The 18,159-nt window shown below is 41.7% G+C and overlaps 1 protein-coding gene across 6 annotated transcripts in view; it reads right to left on the reverse strand.

Moving 5' to 3' along the window:
* Window positions 1–11,731: 11,731 nt before the first annotated feature.
* FNIP2 (folliculin interacting protein 2) overlaps window positions 11,732–18,159 on the reverse strand; it is a 52,951-nt gene continuing 46,523 nt past the window's right edge. For all 6 annotated transcript variants that reach the window (XM_075500371.1, XM_075500368.1, XM_075500367.1 and 3 more), the window contains 2 exons: window positions 16,832–16,947; window positions 11,732–15,573 (listed from right to left, as the gene is read on the reverse strand). In XM_075500371.1, the coding sequence (XP_075356486.1) occupies window positions 15,495–15,573; window positions 16,832–16,947 (195 nt within the window). In that variant the 3' untranslated portion in view covers window positions 11,732–15,494. The remainder of the gene's footprint in view (window positions 15,574–16,831; window positions 16,948–18,159) is intronic.

The raw sequence follows: 18,159 nt of genomic DNA on the forward strand, positions 1-18,159 counted from the left end.
TCAGATTTGACTGTTGGGCAAAGCACAGGAGGAATGCAAATAATCAACAAAGAGTTGACAACCTAGAAATTCTGGTCCCCTTACAGAATAACTGCTGTGTGGATATATATTCTTCCTCCTATCAGTTACATACGGGCTTCTTTGCCTACATACATCTTAAACATCAATTATCCATGCAACTTAGAAAAAAAAAAAATCATAATTGATGCTTTCTTACTCAAGGGAAGTTTTGAGAGAAAATTAGTGCTCTAAATGGCAAAATATTCAAACAAAAGCACTGACTATAATTCTGTTATTGATATGAGCTTTTAAATGGCATATGACACATCCAGATCGGTTCAGTAAGAAAACAGGTTTAGGGCTGGATAGTAGCTGAGATTTTTTTGTTGGTTTTATGGCTAAGGATAGCCAGATGGCTAAGGATTTTATTGTAGGTATTGGCAAGTTAATGCTGCTGAAAGCCTGACACGATGCGTTGACTCAAAGTTGGAACATCAGATTTTCATCAACATTAAATTCAAGCAATTTTTCTGAAACTGCAGCCTGGATGTGCCACCATGGTTTGTGTATTACCTACCTCAAAAGAAGAAAAACCAGAAACATCGGGAATTATTCTGTCTGAAGTGAAAAAGGTGAGCGAAGAGCATTCACCACAAAAGAAGAGCCAGAATTCTTGAAAACTTGCGTGTGCAAACACGTATGCTAAGCTCTGCTCGGCCGCACACCCCGCTCGCGGGCGGGTCACAGAGCACGCTGCCCTCTTCACATCACCTGGCCTGGAAAACTGCATTTCACCCTTGGTCGTCTTCTGCCTTTCAGTTCAGCCTCCAGACCAGGGAGAAGCACTCCAGTAACCCCCAAACCTTGTACTGTAGATGAACCCCTAATACATATGTGATTTGTTGAAAATACGTGCATCATGTTCATCAGTTAAATCCCCGATTTCCTAATCCAGGTATGAAAACAGCGTTGGCTTGGAATGCCTGAACCAAAGCAATCTGGCTGGACTTGAGTAGTCTCCAAAGGAGTCACCCGTGGGTGATATTTATCTTTGTTTCTTCATTTGTAGCATAGACAAAGGGAGCCATTTACATTCCTGAAAGATCTTGTCTCAGCAGTTTCCCTTTTGAGACTGTACAGTAAGGGAAAGGGCTAACTGATCTATTTGTGGCCTTCAAATAGCACACCAGAAACTTTATAAGCAGGGACAGGTGCCTGCCCAGGAAAGCTGGTCATCTAATTTTAGGTATGCCAAGATGAACAGGAGGAAGAAATATTACAGAGCGTGTAGGGTTAGCAAAGAAAGAATTCTGGCCAGTAAAAGAACAGAGTAACTCGATCAGCGCACGTCCACGCAGCATGACATTTTGTTATTAACACAAAGGATAAAAAACTTTACCGTTAATATCACTTGATCTGCAGCAATTAAACATTCCCCTGGAGTTTCTCCTCTCATCAGAACAGGAATTCTTCCTGAATTTGGCCCCTCTCTCTTAGCCAGCCTCACATCAGACCTTCTCCAACAGTACAGATTTCAACTGCAGTAGTGGACACCAACTGTCTGTGTCACCACAGAAAGGTTGCCTGAACTGAGCCAACTGCAGCAATCAGCAAGGGGGGTGCTCAGAAAAATGAACAGAAAGCTGCTGCATTTGAGCTGTAGCAGAGAAGGTCAACGTTTTCCTGACTAATCAGGGATTTGGGTCAGGAGACATTGGAAATGAGGTAGGTTTTGGATGCCGCTTCCACCGAAAGCGGGATCTGCTTGGCTTGCGGTGCCTCCCAGCACTCAGCAGCCCAGCTGGAAGCCATAAGCAGCTATCAGCTTGGGGCTCATGACATCAACTGTGGCACCGAGCACATTTTTCACATACTAAGACAGCACAGATACAGGCTGTTAGCCGAGGGAGTTTATTAAACAGCCAAACTGCCGCCTGCAGACGCTCCATTTCTGCAGGTTAAGCTTTTCGTTTTGTTGGAGTGATCATATTTTTCAGCTGCAAAGAGTTTATTAAAAAAAAAAATCATTGACATCAGCATCGGTTAAACTTGTGTGTCAGAACACCTAAAAACTAATTTTTGAAAGGCATACAATGCCTTGCAACTCCTCTTTGGTTTTCTAAAGGGGCCAAGGTTTCTGGTTGTAAATTTTACTCACCAGTAACTCAACAGTCTTGTGAAACGTGCAGAAATCGCAGAAAGCAGTTTGATAAAGGCAGGCACGTATTTAACTTCAGCAAGGCCAGCCCCTGGGAATAACGCACTTCTGTACTGCGGCGCAGGCAGCCTTGTGAAAGAGAAATGAATCGGCCACGTGCTCTGCCCTGTAGCCTCATGGAAGCTATGCTGAACCGCAGGCTGAGGGGCCAGCTTTTCACCTTATTATACCTTTGGGAAAGAGGAATTACTATTGTTGAGGAATTTTGCAGTGTGCTAAGAGGTTTCACAATCCCAGGGCAGACGGAGATGGTGAAAGAGCCTAGATCTGTCAAGTTAAAGGACTAAATCGCTGCTTGGGTCATGTGCCTGTGGCAGCCACCACCCGCCCGCCTGCAGCAGGGTTGCCTTTTTCTGTGCTAAGGGAGCACAGCGTTGCCAATGCAAGAGAGGAGGATTCATCTGGGGGTCAGACAGGGGAAACGAACACGTGCAGCCTTACAACGGGCCACACTGCTGGTAGCCCACAGTCTGGTTTTAGACCTGAGGGAGAAAGGCCAAGCCTAAGCCCAGAGCTCCGCTGCAGCCCTGCAGACACCGACACAGCACGCGAGAGAAAACTGTATCCTGATGCAGAAGCTGTGGTTGGGCATCCGCGCCTCATGGCAGCTGATTTAGAAGAGTCCTGTCTTGTGATTTCAGAGCCTGTGAGGTCTTGCTCATGACCTCTAGAGTGAGAAATGCATAGAGAACTAGTCTTACAGGTCTACTTAAGTCTACTCTGTATTGACCAGGCAGAAGTCAGCTGCTCAGCAAAACAGACTTCTGCTGGGTTCTTTAGCTCTGAGCGATTTCTGAAGATGGCATGATATCAGAGCTACACTAACAAAACGCTTTTAATTCAAAGTTTTAGCGTTTCAAAGTTCAAATATGCAGCTGGTCACATTTACAGGTAATTTTAAATTGAATTTTTACTGCGCCAGGAAGCACTGGGTGCCAGCAAGAGTGAAATACAGAAGGCAGCTTTATTTCTGTTGCTGGTTTTAAGGCAAGTTTTTAATAGCTTCCAGTTAGCTTGGGCAAAGGAAGCTAGCTGCAAAATAAATTACAGACACTTAAGATTTGCTACACTTAATGTATAACTGAAATAATACACTGCAAAAGGTACAAATAACGCTATAGCAGTCACAAGACCTGAACTAGAGGGACACGTGACCAAAATAACTGAGGACAAGTTACACTGAAGTACAAGTTTGAAAAACAATTTAAAAGTTGATATCATTAGTATAATTTTGTCTAAACTAACAAGACGACCGAGTCCCAGTCCAGTGGGACTCCCATGTCCCGAACACAGCACAGGTTGAGTGGTTACTACTACTTTGGGGTTCCCTACTGATTTCTTTGTGGCTAGCGTGAAGCCTCAACCTCACATCAGCAAAAAGCTTTGAAAGAGGAAGACAACATTTTCTTATTCTCTGTTGGCGACATACAGCTACTTTTCCATGCACTAGACAGGAATTTAAAAAGAGATGTGGACTCTTGTCTTCTGCCCAGTGATGACTGTTAGGGTCTGATTTAAGATGTCTGAACTCTGGAGTGTACTCTTAGCTATTAAGGCATGATTTGACCTTGATTTCCGAGCAGCCACTCCTCAAAGCCTTTGCATTCTTGTTCAAATTGTTCCACCTCTTTATGGATTTTTCCGGCTGACCCTTTTGATCCTATTTGAAGAAGCTGAGTGGGGGCAGTTCATTGCATGGAGGAATATTAGGCCTGAAGAACAACAGCTGTAGCTCCGGCAGAAGTTAGAAAAACTTTTATATGGTGCCGTCTTCCTTATAATTCCTACGAAGCTGCCTTCTGAGCGCAAAATATGCTTAGCAGATCATCTTAATTCTCTGATGACTTTGCCTTTCCCCAGCCAGCAGGACAGCAATTTTGCAGCTGCTGCTACTGCGCCTGATTTATCAGCAGCTTGCTTTGCCGGTGCTGGGAGCACCAACAATTGTGGTCATAACTCATGCAGAAGCAGGACTCCACTCTTGAAGGAAACAAGAGCTACACGATGCCCTTCTACAGCTTTCACAGCTGTGGGAGGTGCTCGGCTGGACTGCTGGGTCCCGCTCCCGCTGACGCCCACCACCAGTCCCGTGTCCCTGTCGATGCTCTGTAATGGTCAGGAAGCAGAGTTACAAACTGGAAACAGAATGAATATATTCTGCACTTTTCCAGGAGTTACTCCTCTTGTCAGAGTGTTATTAAGGTCAGAAATAATGACAGCTACCCTCACAGGGGGCTTTAGTGGTGAGGAAGGGAACAATTAGGATATATTTCATTAGGTTACCTTAGACAGTCTCCGGTGGAATAACAATCAGGTCCGATATGACATACCGTGAAGGGTAATAGGTCTGCAATGCTGAGCTATTTGATGCCAATCTAGAGCTAGGCAAGCAATCTGAAACAAGCTTTTACACTAACTGCAGCTGGGGAAAAGGAGAATTGAATTGGCACCGGTCCCACAAAACACACGTTTCGGTATTACAGCCAGCTGTAGCTCTGTTACTTCACCGGTCCTTCAGGGTGCAGTTTTCATGTTACAGCTAAGCTGAGGTAATGGGCAGGCGATGCTGGGAAGGGGCGTCATGCCTCTCCCTCTCATCCTCAACACCTGGCTATGGATTCTCAAGGCATCAGTAGTAGCTCTCATCTGACCCCTACTGCAAGCAGGTAGGTAAAGGCGGATTTCCACCAGCAAACACAAGCGATCGGCAGTAGATTGGCTTAACTAATGTGAAACCCCCTGCCCAGGATTCCCATTTCACCCCTGCTTTAAGTGAACCACGCTGAGAGGGGCAGCCCTGTTGTCCTCTTCACCTGCTGCAGCCACTTCCCTTGCACTGGCAGTGCACCGCACACGCGGGTGACGAGCTCAGAGACCCAACCTCATCCGATGAGCGCAAAGATCAAACCAATGTGCTTATTGGTTGGACGGGGCTCTGAGCAACCTGATCTGGTTGAAGAAGTCCCTGCTCACTGCAGGGGGGTTGGACTAGATGACCTGTAAAGGTCCCTGCCAACCCAAACCATTCTGTGATTCTATAAACAGTATTCCTTCCCATAGCAGGCGCCTAGTCTTCTCTTTCTCTTGCTGTCAAACCTTGCATTTCTTCCCTTGGCACGTAGGAAAAACTCAGGGTCCAACTGAGTTTGGCATTTGCTGTCCTTCAGAAACCAGTGGTCCCTCTTAACCACTCATTTTTACAAAAGTCATTAAAATCTCAAGCAGCAGAAAGAAATCATTTAATATCCGTTGTTCTGAGACACAGTTTGTGTGCTTGTCTAATTATCCAAAAGGCACCTCATCCTCAAGGGGAGCCACCACCTCCAGCTACCCAGCAGCTGGCCAAAATCAGCCAGCTCCCCAACAACAGCAGCCAGGATTGCCATGGCAATTTATCCCCTTACAGAATGACAGTCACATCTTGTCTGGTCATGGTTGCTTTTCATCTTCTGATTCCCACCACATGGATTAAAGTAAGCAGCACCAAGACTGAATCAGGAACTCATAACAGACACTGTTCCAGAGTCAAGTGGCATTTATGACCCATAATTTTACTTTTTTTGCTCATTCTTCTTCTATTTCTGCCTGCCCCTATCCTTTCACATAGTTTAAAGCCATAACACTGGTTACAGTATTTCAGCTCACATGCGTACATCAGAGCAAAACCGCATTATATCACTATTTTCTATATTAAAAGACAGATACAAAGATGCTGCATTGCCACAGCAGAACATTCATTACAGATACCTGCACGCCAATGTGTAAAAGCTAGTGCATAAGCTGTTTCTGTGAAGCAGTAAGTTAACATCTTGTACACTCCACATGCTTGCCTGTAACACCTTCCCACTGCCTCAAACAAGAAACTCACTCAGAGGCAAGTTTGATCTTTCATTTCTGCCTTTATTTTTTCTGAAAACTAGCACTTCTCTTGAGTGGTTACTGACTCCTGCCATTTCTTACTAAGTGTTGCTCAGCAGCTTGTCATGAGTTACTTTTCCCCACATCATTCACGCATCCCAACCAAAAAACAAAGATGCATAAGAAGCAAAGCAGCAGGTGTTTGGAAAACCAAAATCCATTTCTTTGGCAGCATCCATATGGTAGATACTTTCAGCTAAACTATCCTTATAGGCACAATTGCAATTGTACACAATAAGCTTTCGAGGCAGTATATAAGAATGAGAGAACTCTTTCTCTTTTTTCTTTCCCAAAAGGCAGATGTCTGGATGCCAGACACAATGTCTCTGACTCTTTAAAGCAATTACCAGGAAGGGAAAAGGGAGGTGTATGCATCCCCCCACCCCAGCTTGGCTGGTAGGACTGTCCGATGACGAAGGCGTTATTTGAGGACTCAGAAGATCAGGTACTAACCTTTGCCGCAGCCTCCCTGCATACCTTTGGCCAATCGCCTCATCCTTCTGTAATGAACGGCGATAATTACCAGAACGCTGAGAAAACAAACAGGAGCTGCTTTTATGCTGAGCCACAGGCACAGGATGAAATTCCTGACCTGCCACCAGCCAAGCTTAATCAAGAATTAGGAATGGTTAATCAGTGCAGTTAACTCAGCACGGTACTGAGATTAAGATGCATTACAGAGTGAGTAGAGACAGGTTTAGTGAATCCAGAGATATCTCAGTATTGCTGCGTAGTGCTACACTGCCAAGCTGTGCTATCAGGGTGCTCTATGCTATACATCATCGCAGAGCACGTAAAACTGCGTTTAACTCGAGCAAGTCCTCCAGACTGTAAAGCTCACAGTCATGTTTCAACCTCAACTACAACGCAACCCAGCTCCACATCACAGCTCTGAGAAAAAGGGCAGTGGTGTGCACGTTGGCAGCCAACCATCATCAAACTATTGGAAGCATTACAATGCAAAGCGTAGTCTGATGCTGCCAGATTTCACCCCAGACCGCTAACAAGCTCATCCGTGTGCAAAACTGTAGTTACGTGCTTTTTAGAGTCGTCTCCTTTTGTTGGGGAAAGAGTGACACTTAGCGATACTCAGCAACCAGCAGCGAGACGACCTGCAGGTGCAGGTTGCCGCTCAGGTTCATCAGGACAGGGATTTCTAGGACCCCTGCTCCAAGTGCTTTGCCTCCCGGGATGGGACCACCCAGCTTTTAGCTCTCTGACCAGACCAAAGTGAAATCTCCTCACAACAAATCACGAAGTCCATACCAGCTTCCACCAGGGCTGGCAGAGCAGTTGCTGGCCACAAAAATAGACATGCAGAAAAAGCTTCATATATTTAGAAGAAAAGCAGAGACTACTAATTTAAAAAGAAGCAAGGGGAGGAGGAGGCAAGTCAGCTTTCCTGTAAAGTTTAGTATGATCCCAGGGATGAACTAGTTGGATTAGGTCCTTAGCAGCACTGTAGTTTAAACATCACAAGGCTCAGGACAGGAGCCTTTTGAAGATGAGAACAGCGTTCTTGAGTTACCAGCTTCCTCGTCTATTAAGAGCATAGGCACTCACATCTGGGAAGCCACCAGGTCTTCTTCAGAGCTTCTTTAATTCAAGCACATAATAATGCCCAACTACTCCTCCAACCGCTCCCACTAGCCAACGAATTACCTATGACACCCAGAATTTATTTAGCAACATTACAAATGAGCTTTGCATCTCTTGCTTTTGGTGTTTACCCACTGCTGAGCAACAGGAGAGGCTACTGCATTCTTGTGGGAAGAAAATGGCACATGGAAAACCAGAGGCAGCTGTCTACCTTCAGGGTGTAGCCATAGCTAGGTCTAACACAAATGGCTTAGATACCAGAGGCCTGACAAAGTCACTTGGAACACTGGTGTCCAAGTTCCATCCCCAGTGGGGGGACTGCACTGACATAGGTCGGTTCATCACTCACTTTGGGAATCGCATCAGGCCGGCAGGCAGAGGACCCTGCTCCACAAGCCTTCAGATTCAGTTCACGTTAGGGACATCAAACCCTGCCAGGAGACAGCCAGAAGTGCAATTGTGGTAAAGAGCGGGGCAAAGGAAAAAAGTTAGCCCTCCCTCAGCACTAATCCCACTTTGTTTTATCTTTGCACCAGGCAGCCCACTCCCTATATTCTTGAACAACAAGGCCACCATGCAAAGCCCAGGCTGGGCTGGAACGTGGGCAGCTACAGAGGCCGTCTTCACCCATGCAGCAAATGGGCTGCAATGATTCAGGCATCCCAGGCACCTCTGCTTCCCAAATCGAAAGGTAAGGTATATTTTCTCTATTAGAAACAAACCTGAAGAATTAAAGCGTTTGCACCACGACTGCAGTGCCTTTACACAAGCCAGTCCCTTACAGAGGGCAGGAGGAGCTGACGGTTTGGAAATGTGATTTTTACTTTCACATTGCTCATGGTGCGGCCGTGTTTCAAGGTCAAACAAGTTGCATGTTCTAGGGAATCAGAAATAGTTCAACAAAAAATGCTCAGTTCAAAACCCCTATATTTTTCAAAGCTAAAGTGAACAATTTTGGGAGACTTGTCCATCTTAAGGTTAACAGGGCCTGTGCACATCTTAAAAAGAAGAAAAAAGGTGATACAATACCGTAGAAAATGAAAAATGAAAACATTTATGTGACAGTAACACAGAGAAAAGAGGAGAAAAGTCCCCAGGCTCATTTTGCCTAGGGAAAAAGAGATGAGGTAGTAAAATAAAGCTAAAATGGTAGTTAAACTTAAGGACCTATTTGAAACAATTTTGTTATATACAGGGTTGGAATTCAATCTAATGGAAGGGAAAACATTTTTGTGAGCCAAATATCCCAGGCCTTGACCCCACAGCACTCTTATCAGACAGCACAACCACTCCCTGGGAAGATCTCAAGTAGACCTAAGTATCACTTCATATGTCCACATCCGCAAACATTTCTCTGCCCATAGGAGCAGGAGCTCTTTCTTGGTGGGAAACTCCTTCCTCAGGGGAGTCTGCTCTCTCTCGAACACCGTTTTACCAGATCACAGTGGAAGCTCTCTTGTAGCTCCAAGCAGAAGAAATCCAGTTTATGAGATTATATTTATTTTTAAGTGTTTGACTGTCACTCCTAAGCCCTTTGGCCCTGTGTTGACCTTTAGGATTTTGAGACAAGATGCTACTCTACTTGTACTGCTTAAACTGTTTTAGCTTTGGGATTGTGCCAGACAGACAAGTGACTGCGACTATTATGAGTCATTTTCCAGCATGCGGATTACTAGCATGTGGCCGCTTAAGCTAATTTTATATGGGATCGGAAGCCTTATAGGTCACAGTCTCATGGTTTGTCACTCAGCTGCATGTCCTTGATGTCCAAAATCCTGTTTCATATATTCAGTCGTGCTCTCTTCAACCGTGTATGTACAGAAAACCAAAGAATATGGTGCATGGATGATCAGCAGAAAGCTTTGCTATGTTATATGACTTTTTCATTTAGAGATAAAAGGAGGAAGAAAGACTGGCAGAACTTTGGCACAAGACTTAGTTACTTTGTGATATAGTTCATGTTTACTTACGCCTGCTGTAGCCTTGAACTCCTCCTTACATATGAGGAGAATCTCTTCATTGGTTCTGTGACCGTCCTTGCCACTTATATAAGAGGGAAAACGGTTAAATCGGTTGTTCACCATTAATATTTGTATTATTTCAAGTCACATCTTTTGAACAAATCACAGAATTTGACTGCAGAGTTTGAGAGTTTTTCAAATCTAGGTATTATTTTCTCTTTTGCAGCTGCCGGTTTTAAAAGCTCCATGGCAGCCCTCTCGGCCACACCACGTAAGTATTTATTAATACAGGTCTCCACCCTTCCCAGTGCTTGGCCATTTTACACCACTCAGCCTGTGCATCTGCCTCTTGCTAACCTGTCACGGTCCCAATCATATGAATTCTGAAAGAGATTGGCTAAGTGACCTTTAGAAAAAAGCTAAACCACTTGATATGGCCAACAGCTTAACTACCATTTTTTAAAAGTAGTGAAGTCAGAGCAGAGGAGCCTCATGGAGTCTTACAAAGCCTGGGTGGAAGCCTAGGCTGCTGCCCCGCACAAACCGCTGAGCCAATCCAAGGGCCCACAAGTATCAAAGACAGCAGGAGCTGGAGCTGTCTCACTCCTTTTCTCTCTCGTTCCTAACTGAGGGGGTCCCATCTCTTCCCTTGCCCTTACACTGGCATTTATTGGAGCGAAATTCAACTTGTTAACCCAGCAGACAACCATCAGCAGCTTTTTTTCTGCAAACATGCTGCACCTGGATATGAGTGATTCAGTGAGCAACAGAGCAAGCAAGCAACTTGCAGATGCAGCTAGCATGACAGGAGGAAAGACTGGACAGGGTAATGGGGTCTTCCCTTTGTTATAGGGGTTAGCTATTAAATTGTTTCAAGCCTTCTCATGAAACCACAGACTTAGAAAGAGGGAGGCAGCTACACAATTTGGCAAGAAGAGAGCTGGAGTAAGGTTACAGCTTACCACACGCCATCATTTGATATACTTTGCACATTAAAAAAACCCTTTCATTCTCATAAGCACCAAATTTGGTTAATCTCTGTAACAAGTACTCCTGCACAAATGGTGACTAACAGGAGCACAAATTACACAGGAGTCGTAGCAGACAACGCAACAGACATTTCTCCTTACTTCAAGTGTGCACACAAGCATTTAGCACCTTTGAGTGTGAGAAAATAAGTAGATTTATTTCCAAATGCTCCAGAGTTGATAGTTACTGCAGCCAGACCAGAAAGCCAGAAGCTGTATTCAGAGCACTGTGAAAAGTCCTTGATGCCAAAGTTCTTGCGCTTTTGTTTTATTTCCAATCTTTATGAGCCTGACCAGGAAGCAAACCTCAAACATTTCAGTCTACAGGTAAGAAGTACTTACACCCTACAAATCAGACTATACCTCAGACCTGTTCAAAGATGTTCAGCATAACTACAGTTGATCATCTCTTCTCCGTTTTTATTTCATAAATAAGGACTTTCCAGTAAGTTGCAGAATACTAAATAGAAATTCAGGTCACGGAGAGTTTGACACAAATTGAAGACCACTTTATTTTAAACTAATTCATGCCAAGTCCATCAGCCAATTCATAATCTAGTAGACACGAGGTGTCACTCATTACTGTTATGTTGAGTAATTTTTAAAATTGGATATATTCTGCAATTGCGACACATTTTCCAGATAGCTCTTATTCATATGCACTTGAGCTAAGTGCCAGCCACACAGGTGTGTGGAACCTCTACAGGACCTATTCCAACAGTCAGTGTCTTCAATTTCCATTATTTTTTGCAGTTAGTTTTCACACTATAAGAGCTCTTGTTTACATATATAAGTGGGGTAAAGCTTCCAAAGGTACTAACAGTGTTCAATCAGGTTCCAAATTTTGTGAAGCCTTCCTGTTAGACATTTCTTGCAACATTTACTTACTCCACTAACAGGTTATCAGATGTCCACGCACTATTAGATCTCGGCTACAACAACAACAGCAGCTATTTCAGAAGTAAGTTTTAAAAAGGAAGATACCAAATACCACTTAAGTTCATTTCAGAAAGTTTATTGCACCAAATGCCGCAAAGAAATAGACCAAAATGATAGCGTACATAAACAACTATAAGAAAAAAACTCATGTAGTTTGACATTGGTATTCAGTCATTCCTAAAAAAGCCTATGCTCTCCAAACATGCAATAGCAACACACACTTTTTTTTTCTACTATAGAAAACCTGCTATGTATGTCAAATTAGCCCACTTGACCTAAAAAAAAAGTCTAGAGTATATTCAGCAGTTCAGACTCGATTTTGATTTGGGTCCTTTTAACTGACGTAGAAGTTCTACTTGAGGGATAAGTGATCATTTTGTGTAAACTTTATATACAAGAGTTTGGTGTGTCTGAAAAGGGGTTTTGACTTTAAGAGTAAAGACGCATACAGTAGGGAGTGTGGAAGATCAATCTATAACTCTGGAGGATGCCATTAGAAATGTGAATTACAGAATCAGTGTCCATTAGTTTCTTTTGGGCAGAAGAAAGTTGTATACATTAGTTCAGAGTACCTACTTAAATCAAAATGTTTAGATCTCGGTATCATTTGGGGTTAACGAATTCATGTAGATTAAATACTACAATTTAGCAGTTCATTCCTCCCCTCTGTGTATGAAGGTTTAGTCTTGCCTGAAAAGAAGCATACATTCTTTAAATTGCACTGTGTAAACTGCATTTATGTGGGATTTTGGAAAGACTGTGCACTCCCACTTAACCAAGAAAGTATGCATTTAAGTTTACGAAAAACCTACATAATACTGATAAAAACAACTTTGGAATATTTGAAAATTAAGCTACATTATCAAACACATCTGTACACTCATATCACTTTTCATCCTATTAAAATAAAAACAGAAACATGCCCTAAAGATGTCTAACAACACATCTGTAAATACTTACTGCCCTGTCATGCCACACTAATTTACATAAACAGCAAGATGCTATCAAAAACAAGTTAAAGACAGAGTCAAAAAAAGCCCTAGAAGGTGGAATCCTGTCAACTGAGGTAGTACATTTGGTGGAGGGGAAAATATGTATTTAACTTCCTTTAGTCTAAAGCCTTTTAAAGGTAATAAACAGCTTTAATTTTGGATTTTCTTTCCCCCAAAACTAAAACTGTGAGAACAAGACAGTTCGTCGTGTAAATTCTGAAGAGCAGCAAAATGTTAGAGAAAGCAGCAAGAACTATAAAGTTTTAGCCTGGGCTGAAGAAAATCCAAGTGCTTTTGACCATCAGCTCACATGCCACCCCTAGGTTAATTTGATGTCTTGCCAAAAGGCAGATTTTTAGTTTGTTTTTGTTTTGTTTTGTTTTTTTAAATCATTGATGTAGTACAATCAGGTGTTACTGATCATGGCATTAGCCTTGAAATCACTGGATGTTGGCTGACCTTTGACTTCCTTAGTACACTCTATGATAACAAAAGCACATATTTCTATGTTAGTACATATTTCTTTGAAGAATTGTCAGTCTGTTCAGATAAAATCCCAACTAATACTTTAAGAGAACTGGAATTTACTTTTAATGAACTCAGCTACTATTTAAGAGTGACATGAAATAGAGAAAGTAAGTGAGGACTTCTATATACACTCAGGGAAGCGGTTTCATAGACTTACACATGCGCACGCACACATTCTCCATCACAGGGGTAGTTTAGGAATATGTGACTTGCTCTACTTTGTCTTAACCTTGTGGACTAGAGAGTGATATCTGCTAACAGCTATATGCAGAGGTAAGTTTACTTTCCAGCAGAGAGAAGGATCACAGACGAAAGATATGAAAAGTTTGCTTAACTATAAGCAGTAGGAGAAAACCTGAACCATAGAAAGATTTTAGCCTTTTTAGGCAGAACACTGGGGACAAGTATGAAAATGCGATAAAAGAAACATCTGGAATGTCAGGTCAGAAACCCAGCATCTAAGGACAGCTTTAGAAGCGTTGTATCAGAATACAAAGTATCCCTCCACTTGAAAACAACCTCTCTTCACAGTAGGTCAGTCTACCTGTTTCCCTCAAGAAGCAACACAAGGTTAATCAAGACCCCCATCACATTTAAACAACTCACAATATGCACATTTCATTATTTCAAATCATTGAAAGTTTACTGTAGAAAAGTCCAAACATCAAGGTAGTAGGAAATAAAAACACTTTTAATAAAAGTGTGTCCCTTCAGTGTTAAAAATCTGTAATCACCAACAAGGAGAACTCACAACCGGTGACCAGGAGTCTTACTAGAATTCACTATTCCCAAGCAACTGTGTTGCTAGCATTTTGCTTGCAAGCTGACAATTTCAGACACCTCATTCCTGCTGGCTCACAACAGAACAGTTCAACATTGAGTTTTCCATTTCTTTAAGAATGTTTGTTTTGATCCTTTGTTCTTTCCTCAGTCTGGTCCACAGTTTCATATCCAGCTTAACAGTGCTTTATGCAATAAAAGTAATTTTTTTTACATTCATGTTATCAACCACATGAAAACAGTAAAATACAAAATTTTATTTTGCTTTCTAGAAACACAGAAGGCCAGTATCAACTAGTGGAGAAGTAGTTTCTGGTCTCAGAGTAGTTAACCTATTAAGGAAAGGCACCCGGATGATAGTTCAAGATTTCTATAGAATCAAAAAGGGTAATTGCAAACATTCATAGTAATATCAAATATTGGGGTTTGCCCCCTACATTTCATTTTACTTCAAACAATGCTCCTCTTTTATTCCTACTTAGAGTGACAACTAGTAGCTGGAAAAAAAGTAATACTTTTGACTGAAGGTTTGGTGGGGGGTTGTTGTCTTATTTCCCCAATAAGATTGTCTTCAGTTTGTGCCAATTGCTTGGTGTACGTGCACATAGACATGCACTAACAGCACTGGTATCATACAGAAGTTTGTCAAATTCATACTCCTTGGAGATTGTAATACTTGATGACACCAAGACACAGGTTTAGTTCCCAGGACTACAGTCATACAGAAACTCAAGAGAGTTACTGAAGTTGCATCAGCAACAAATGTAAACTTGTAGCAGAAATTCCATAAGGCTTTCCCACAAAATCCCTATCTCAGAAGTCCATTCTATTCCACTTCCAGCCATGGGCCCATTTGAATGCCTTCTCATTAAAACAGAAGCAGTCACAGCTTGCTTAACCTCTTGTCCTTTAAGGGAAAAGTCACATCACCTCATGCACACCTCCATTCCCACATAACATTTGGCTGCTGAATCCAGGTTCCTTGTTCTGAGCTGGTCAGTTCTACTATACAAAATCATGCTTATGCTCTGCAAGAAAATCATGTCCCATCTAATACACTTGTGTATAGGAATGCTATATACATAGTTTACAGCTCCTCCTCCTCCCCAGCAAAGAAACATACACCACACCACACTCAAGTGTAGTATTACGAAATCCATTCTAACCCACTTGTTCTTTTAACTGTTACTTCATGGTTTTGAGCAGCGTTTTGGACGGCAGCTCCTGGTCTGCCACATAGTGTTAACTTTTGTCCTTTGAATAAAAATAAAATGCAAGGATACAGTCACTTTCTTGATTTAAGTCAGAAGTGAGATTGTAAGAAAAACCTGAATGCCTTTTACATTATGTAAACTGAAGTCCTCCGATAAAATATCCGGTTGAAATCAGAATCGGAAGGTGGTAGAATGTACAGTCATCACCTGCTTTCCTCAGTGTTCCCCTTTACCAGTGTTTGGCACCTCTGTTCTTCATTCAACATTCCCATTTTCTTTATTTTACTTTACGGGAATGACTATCCTGAGATTTGAATTTATAAGAGTATTTGAGCAACATATGGGGAATGAGTACTTGCTATAGCAGCCAACAAAGGCAAGTCATTGGATTCAATCCTAGAAATTAAAAAAAAAAGAGAGACAGACTTTAAAATATACAGTCACCTTCACAAAAGAAGAGAAACACAAGAGGGTAGTTTTCATCCACTTTAAAGAAACTGGAAGTGTCTTGCTATAACGGAGTTCATTGTTTAATTATTTATTGCCATTACTCATAACATACCAGTAAAGGTAGGTAATAACGTTTAAAACCAAGAAGTATGCTACCATTTCAGTCAAAAGATAGCAGTATTACATTTTGTGGTATATAATCTTTTTTGGTTTAAATGAAAACTTTTATTTGTTTGCTAAACCATAAGCCTTAGCTTGTAGCCTTACCGATCAGTAGGCACTGTAAGCCCAGTTTAAGAAAGTACTAAACATCAGCTTATGGAAGACTCTGCATTTCATGTTTTGAATAGAACTCAGTTCACCATACAGTAGCACTTTCTTACCAAAAAATGACCAAAAGCTGGAATTATTAATTATTATGCAATAACAGTACCAGGAATATGTCTCAAATGCAATGCTCAGTTTCCAACCATTTCCAATGTAAAGCTGCTCAGAGGCCAGGACGTATGTGTGTGTATATATATTTATACATATATAGACACTGAGGAAAGTGCTTATTTCAGGGTTTCGCTATTTACAACCACATTCCTCAGCACGAAATCTTGAACAGTCTGGATAGAGATAAATTAAGTTTTACCTACAGTGCTAAAAACCATCTTCTTGTGAATGTGTATTTACTTCTTCTCCCTTCCCCCTCTTCTGCTGTCAGCAGATGCATCCCTAAAGGTTGTATGCCAATCAAGTACTATTATTAGAAGACAGCTGCCAAACAGGACACCTGTCTATTTTCCTACATCTGCTTTTTGAGAACTCCTCTTCCCTCAAGATACAAGTGCACAAACCTAACCTTCCAAAAATTCTGAAGTATTTGTTGGGACGGAGTTTTCATTAAGGGGATCAAGACAGAAAGAGTGCATATGAATGTGTGGATAACCTCATAATGACCAAAATCCAAACTTTCTTCACTCTGAAGATTTAAGAATGACAAGTGATTTGTTCTTGCTGAACTGTGTCTCCTCCTGATTTCCAGATGGCTCAGTAGAACCCATTTTTACACTTTATCAAGCACACAAAAGAGGAGAGTGCTAAATATGAAGTAAGAAGCAAGTCCCCGTGGGAACAAGATGTCAACATTCAGAAACTGAAAGGAAAATAACTACCCCAAGTTTTGCCATTAGGTAAGACCGATATCTGCAATACTCACCCCAATACAATTCCTAGTTCTTTTACATGCACTCTTGTATGTCCTCGCAGATATTCTGAAAGCATTTTGCTTTTGAGATACATCTCTTGTAGTCTATCCTCAAGATGCATTATGCACTGTAAACATAGACCAAAAACCTCAGAACGGCTTTAGCAATCGCACGCAAGTTTTACAGAAATGCAAGCACATCATTTTAGCTTCCATCTTAGCTAGAACATCTTTCAAACTACATCTCCACTCCAAAATCCAGAAAAGGCAATTTTTTTTTTTTACCGCTGTGCTAGCAACATTAAAAAGTTACACTACCCCCTCAAAGGGGAACCCCCTCAAAGAACTGGGGCATTCCAGCTTTCTTGGGCAGCAAGTTTGTTGCACAAATTGCACATCCATTTCCCACTGAAGTCAGCCACAATGTTTGTGCTGATTTAAATAGTTTTAACCAGGTTCAAAGACACTCAAGACATCTTACTAAGAATCAAACCAGAAGGATCAAGATGTCTTTGTTATAAGTCAGTACTATTTTTTCTGAAAGACAGTCTAGACAACAGTTCCTAAAGTTAGCACTCTCTAGCTCTAGGGATCTGCCATTCGAGAAACTAAGACTCAAGAAGTGGAAGACACCATTACCTTATTTGTCATAATAGCTCTTTTGCTCACTACTTTACTGGAGAAGCTAGGTTACAAATCCTTTTTAGGCATTTGTTTTTATTAGTCCTAGGTACTTCTAGCTTAAAATTGCTTAAACATTTGATGCTGTTTCCCAAAAGGTAATAGTTCAACTTGAAATACCAATTTAATTACTCCCCTTTTCTTTCAGCAGTAGAACACGAGAAATGCATATTATTTTCAAATACAGTCATGTGATGCATGGTAATTTCTCATATGCCAACTGCAGGAGAGCAGATGAACCTTAGCTTCAAAGAAGGAGAGGGGTTTTTTGGTAAGACAAGGTCAATTAGGTAGGATGTCTTCACAAGGTGAGTAGGTAGGATGTCTTATCAGGTATTTTGTTCTAGGACAAAAGGTATGTTCAATTTGATATATTCCTTCCTTCCACAGGGATGACCACTTCAAAAAAGTTAAATTAGTTCAGGTCTCCAAACTCCAGGAGATGAAAGCAGGAAGTGCATGCAGAACCTCACATTATCAAATGTATAGTCATCCAGCAGGTGTAGACAGCAATTAGAAACAGTAGCAGCAAATAGCTTCAGGCCATCGTCCAATGTACTTTTCAAGTTGAATGAAAACCGTAAGTACTAGAAATGACATCCTGTGAAACCAGTTTTGCTAATTAAAAAATAATGAGCAGAAAAAAAGACTCATGCCTG

Source organism: Mycteria americana, chromosome 4 (genome assembly GCF_035582795.1).
Source record: "Mycteria americana isolate JAX WOST 10 ecotype Jacksonville Zoo and Gardens chromosome 4, USCA_MyAme_1.0, whole genome shotgun sequence".
In the NCBI taxonomy this organism is placed as follows: Eukaryota; Metazoa; Chordata; class Aves; order Ciconiiformes; family Ciconiidae; genus Mycteria; species Mycteria americana.